The sequence below is a fragment of the Erigeron canadensis genome, chromosome 2, assembly GCF_010389155.1.
Source record: "Erigeron canadensis isolate Cc75 chromosome 2, C_canadensis_v1, whole genome shotgun sequence".
Lineage (NCBI taxonomy): Eukaryota > Viridiplantae > Streptophyta > Magnoliopsida > Asterales > Asteraceae > Erigeron > Erigeron canadensis.
The window spans coordinates 20,999,560-21,005,559 of record NC_057762.1 but is presented as its reverse complement, the minus strand read 5'-3'; the positions used below and the strand labels follow the sequence as shown (position 1 = coordinate 21,005,559).

The 6,000-nt window shown below is 35.0% G+C and overlaps 1 protein-coding gene across 1 annotated transcript; it reads left to right on the top strand.

Annotated features, from left to right (window-relative positions):
• The first annotated feature begins 652 nt into the window (after positions 1–652).
• On the top strand, positions 653–3,129 carry LOC122588545 (14-3-3-like protein). Its single transcript, XM_043760678.1, has 4 exons — positions 653–1,285; positions 2,400–2,522; positions 2,657–2,773; positions 2,885–3,129. The coding sequence occupies exons 1-4, from the start codon at positions 806–808 to the stop codon at positions 2,930–2,932; spliced, it is 768 nt and encodes a 255-aa protein (XP_043616613.1). The 5' UTR covers positions 653–805; the 3' UTR covers positions 2,933–3,129.
• The last annotated feature ends 2,871 nt before the right edge of the window (positions 3,130–6,000 follow it).

Below are 6,000 nucleotides of genomic sequence, written 5' to 3'. Positions count from 1 at the left end.
TTCATACGCTTCATTTAATTTGCCAAACACTATTCAAACAAACTTAACCTTATTATTATCTTATGTAATTGTTTTTATTATTAGTATACATGAGTAGTAACCATATATTTTCATTTACCAAACAATTCTTCAAACCATTTATTCAAATTCTAATATTATCAAATGAAAGGCTAATTCTAAAGAAACACCAAGCCATAGTGGTGTAATTAACATGATTTTATCGTATGTAAAAGACTTTTGAGAGTTCACTCTTTAATGATTTAGGAGTTGATTCCTACATTGACTCTCCTATTAAGGGCTCATGGGCTTCATTTACCCAATAAATAATTACTACAACGCACACATAAGAACATTTTTTTATTATTAAACATGTTCATTCAGTCATAATAAATCTCAATCATCTAAATAGTATAAATATGATGACATCGTTATTTCTCAACTCAAGGGATTACATCTGCACATACTTGGCCTATATATATCATGAGTTACACGATTACCATCAGCGTAAACGATTTTATATAATGTTAAATTGTATAGATCATCGAGCATGCAATCCGGCTAAAATATAATTATAAATCTAGTAAAATTCTTGATACAAAAAGTAAAGTCATCGGTCAATGGTCTTTAATATAAAAGTTGCCACCATCCCATCCCACTACACGTACGTACAGTCATACATTCACTCTCTCTCTCTCCCCAAAACCAAATCTAATCAAATTTTCAAGTCCGTCCATTCATCAAACAAACACAAACCCATTTCTCACAAATCTCTCTCAAAAAACACACAGAAAAAAAAAAAGAAAAAATGGCATCAGCACGTGAAGAAAACGTGTACATGGCAAAGCTAGCGGAACAAGCCGAACGTTACGAAGAAATGGTGGAATTCATGGAGAAAGTGGTGACGTCAGCCGAAGGAAACGAGGAGCTGACAATCGAAGAACGAAACCTGCTGTCCGTGGCATACAAAAACGTCATCGGAGCGAGACGTGCGTCGTGGAGGATCATATCATCGATTGAGCAGAAGGAAGAGAGCAGGGGGAACGAAGGACACGTGTCGACCATCCGTGAGTATAGATCTAAGATTGAATCTGAGCTGTCAAAGATATGCGATGGGATATTGAAGGTGTTGGACACGAAGCTGATAGGGAGCGCTGTGAATGGGGATTCGAAAGTGTTTTATTTGAAAATGAAAGGGGATTATTTTAGGTATTTGGCTGAGTTTAAAACTGGATCTGATCGCAAAGAAGCTGCTGAGAATACTCTTTCTGCTTATAAGGCTGCTCAGGTTGATTCCTTACTTTTTTTTTATATCTATATATATATATATGTATGTATAGTTTTAGTTTTTTGGATTTGATAGGTTTGATGATTTGGTTATTTATTGTGGTGGTGTATACATTTAAAGATTATGTTTAAATAGTTGCTTGAAAACATAAAAAAGGGGAAAAGTGAGAGAGAGGAGTTTGTTTCCCAGGAGAGGAGGGGGGGGGGGGGGGGGGTAGCAGGCTTCCTCCTGGGCGACTCAAGTGGGGGAATGCCCGACTCAGCCTGATGTCGTTGAGACTATGTACATATGAGCCAAGAGCTCGACTATTCCCTAAATAGAGATGGATCTCTGCTTAGTATAGGTGTAATAGAATGGGTAAGCGGATAGGGATCTTGTTCAGGCACCCTGGAAGAGTCAATCTTGTCTGAACCGTATCTGATATAGGAGGGTTTATTATTGTTTACTTTGTTCTAATTGTTGAATGCAGCCAAGAGGTTGTTTTATGGGCTTATTGGAAATTTTAACATCAATAAGCTGCTTTTTGTTATCAGTCTATGAGCTGATCTGCTGTCTGGTTGAGCTGATTGCATATTCTAGAATATTAGTTTATGTGCCAAAGCTTATTTGCTTTCTGAAACTAGCAGATGAGGGAAGAAATAAGATATTTCAAAGCATGCTTTTTAGGTGTTTGGGTAAAGTATTTAGCTTTGCACTAACACACACTCCTAAACACTACCGAAATGGTCATAAGAATAGTTATGTTTGTGAAATTAATTTATATGCAAGTCTATTAAGATGTTCTTTAATGATGGACTGATGTTTTTTTTTGTAAACCAAAACGCACTTTTTAGGTGTTTGGCTGAAGTATGTTTTAGCTTTGCACTTAACACACACTCCTAAACACTACCAAAATGGTGAAAAGGATAGTTATGTTTGTGCAATTGATATTATATGCAAGTGAAACTGCGCTGTTGTGAGATTGGATGCATACCAATTATTAGGAATTATGTGGGTATGAAGTTTTGCCAAAAGGGCAGACCGACCTAAAAGTACATAGTTTTAGGATCATGCATTTGATCTTAGGTTACGGGATCAAAGCAAGTGAATAACTGTTACATTTTCTTGTTTGCAGGATATTGCAAATGGTGAACTGGCTCCCACCCATCCGATCCGACTAGGACTGGCTCTCAATTTCTCTGTGTTTTACTATGAGATCTTGAATTCACCTGACCGTGCTTGTAACCTTGCAAAGCAGGTCAGATTTGACTTCTTATCATCATCTTTTAGCTTCATCTTATTATCAAGTATTTTTGCAATTGAATTTTGACTAGTTTGCAGTTATAAAATGTAAGTTTGGATGTGTATGCTGATTTTTTGTTACCCGGGCAGGCTTTTGATGAGGCAATTGCTGAACTGGATACTTTAGGAGAGGATTCCTACAAGGACAGTACTCTTATCATGCAACTTCTTCGTGATAACCTCACTTTGTGGACTTCTGATATGCAGGTATGTGGCGACTCTTCATTGAACGTTATAGTTTGTGTTAAATTGAAATCAGTCAAATAACCTTGTTTCTTTTTTCACCGAGGATTGATTTTAATGTCGTTTTTAACACAGGATGACACTGCTGAAGAGATCAAAGAAGCACCAAAGGCCGATGAGTGATGATTTTTCTCTTGCTCAAAGGTGCCACGGTTTATGCTCATAATTGTTTGCTATCCTTTTCCATTGAAATCGCTACTTATTACCAGACTACTCTTTTTAGTTGTAGGAGTTTCATGATTTTCTACTTTGTGAACATCACGTTTAGTTCTGTCTTCACAGTTTCCTAATATTAAGTTAATGTCTGTTTGCTTTTCATATATTATTTTGCTTGTGATTGTTCAAGCCCCTCTTGATCTATTTATTTAGTGCATCTTACGTTTGGTCTATGTAATACATGAACATGTATTGCACAGCACATATTCAGATGACGATTTTGTGTGTATGCAAGCTCAAAAAACACAACTGCGAAAGAAAATAATTATCGACAGTTATCAAATAACTAGTTAAAATTGTACCGGGGTTTCATACCTATTTGACAAATCCTATTTAAAGCTAAGCTTCTTGATAAGAATTTGATCCCTGCATCGTCTTTTATAGTCGTACACTACTGAATGTGTTTAAAACACGTTTGATTGTTTTATATCTTTCTTCCCTTTTCCCTGTGAGAACTGTATCAATTTTTGAGCAACTCACTTGATGGCTGGCAAAGTATGTTGCGTTTCAGTTGGATCACATGGCTCTGGCCTCTATGTACTCTTCATTGACATTCATACTTTTAGATGTGCCACCAGATTTTTTTATTTTTATTTCTTTTTTCATTTTACTTGGCATCTACATCTTCTATTTTCTTTCATTTAGCAGCCTATGATTTTAAGTCAGTGAACAAGATTATTTGTAAGGGGAGTGATAAATTCCCAATAACATCTATCAATTCACAACAAATCATGCCTTATTTAGATGTACATTGTACAATAACAGATAGCTGCAAATCTAGATCTATCACTACTCAAATTGAGGAAATCACAAGATAACAAGATCACATTTAACATCTTCGTGAATTTTTGACATCACTAAATCAAATTTCTAACAAAATAGTCTCTGGCCATGAGTCAAATCTAAGGTGATATATAATACATCTACGAAGTTGTGAGCATGTCGGGAGTGAAACCTCGATATACATATATATAATGTACAAGTATATATAATGACAAGTGCTAGTTGGGAGTACTCTTCGACAGGAGCTAGTCGGGAGCTTATTCCTTGGCAGAAGCTCTTGAGAGTATCAAAGGCAAAGCAAATGTTAATGCGGCTATGTGCAAGTGGTAACCTGCTACTTGTTGTGTACCCGGTTACATGTATTGAATTACCAAAAAAACGTAGTTGGTTACCCTGAATAACAAGTCGAGTAGTAGAGTACATTACATAGCCTTTTTGTCATAGTTGGGTACATTTTTATGCCTTTATCCTTTTTAAAATTTATGAAAATTTGGTGGAATGAAATTTGAAGGTTTTTTTTTTCTTTTTCTATCATGTTAAGTTAACATAGAAAATTATAAATTTTATTCCATCGCATTCTTTATAAATTGTGAAAACCATACGACCCCTAAATGTAGAGTGAAATTTGTATCCTTAGTATACGAGGCTTTTTTTTTTTGTCTCCATTTTATTTAATACACCATTCGTCATTCATATTTCTTTTTTTAGATTCTATCTCCATCTTTCATACTCTAAACTAGCCGATCAATTAATACCTTGTTAATAGGTTTGAATTACAACTCACCTATATTACTTGTAAAAAGTAATGATGCATATGTGTGTAAAACCATGCTTACATCATTCACTGGATTAACACATCAACGCATGACACATATATTCTCATTAATATTCATCTCCCCCAATAGGCCAATGATACTCAAGACGATGTGTAGATAGTCGTTGAACGTTGTACAACTTTTATAACTAAAAATTGAATTCAATTTAAAGCAGTTTAAATGTCAAATATATTGACCAAACATTGGTTAATCAAAATAATCCTCTTAAAAATCCCCGTAAAACCTCCAAGTCATGACAAGTGATTTTCACTAACTCTCTTTCATTATCTCAACTTTTAATTTTGCTACATGTAATTATCCTATAATTAAAAGGATTTTTAAAATGATTAATTAGAAGGATTTATCATTTTTAGACTACATATGTGACCATATTAAAAGCTTGAAGATTATCGGATCATCAGATCGTTGGAAAGAAACAACTATTATTGGTTGCCTTGCCTTTACTTTTATCTAGCTTGGATAGCTAAAACCAAAAGAAAACATGCATGCGTATTTAGAATATTATAAAAAGTTAGTAATCCCATAAATATTAGATATATTGGCACAATTATCGCGCAATGCGCGATAGCGATATGGCGGTGACGATGACTGGTAGTGATTGCGGCGACAAGTGGTAGTGGCGAACACTATTAGTGGTGGTGGCAACGTCGATCGATCGAGTGATGTAGATAACTGATATAAAATAGTTAATGAACATATTTTAAAAGACAAATGATTAATGATATAATTTAACTATTAAGAGTACATAATTTGGACAATGTGCATATACCGATCAAAATGATTAATTATTAATAGGGGGCTATAATTCTTGAAAGGGAGTATATATATTAGAGCTATTAATATTAATTAACGAGCCAAATGTAGATTGAGTTCGATACTTCGACAGGACTTGAACTCGAATTAGAGTATTAGAGGCTACCTAATGCCCTCGTGTGGCTGCTCGTCCGACCTCTAGGGACGAGTTCACACCGTTGGGTGGGACTCGGGTGTGGACTCATCCCATACTCGTGCGTTGCATGATTCCGATGGATTAGTCCCTGCATGGACGAGAGGTGAGAGTTTGATTTTTTTATTTTTATTTTTTGAATTATAACGGTTCTATTGTGAGTTTGGAAGGTTGGCAAAATAAGTCCCTTAATCAGCCATTTTCATCAAAAGTGGTTCATAGAAGTGTCATTTTTAGTCCTTACGACTATTTTTTTGTAACAATCAAACACATTTTATTATCAAAACACATTACATGATTAAAACACATAATTAAAGAACACATTACATGATTAAAACACGAAATAGATAATAACGTTTCGATTACTCGTCATTATCTTTGATTGACATTTTCCCCAAGCCACGGTAAGC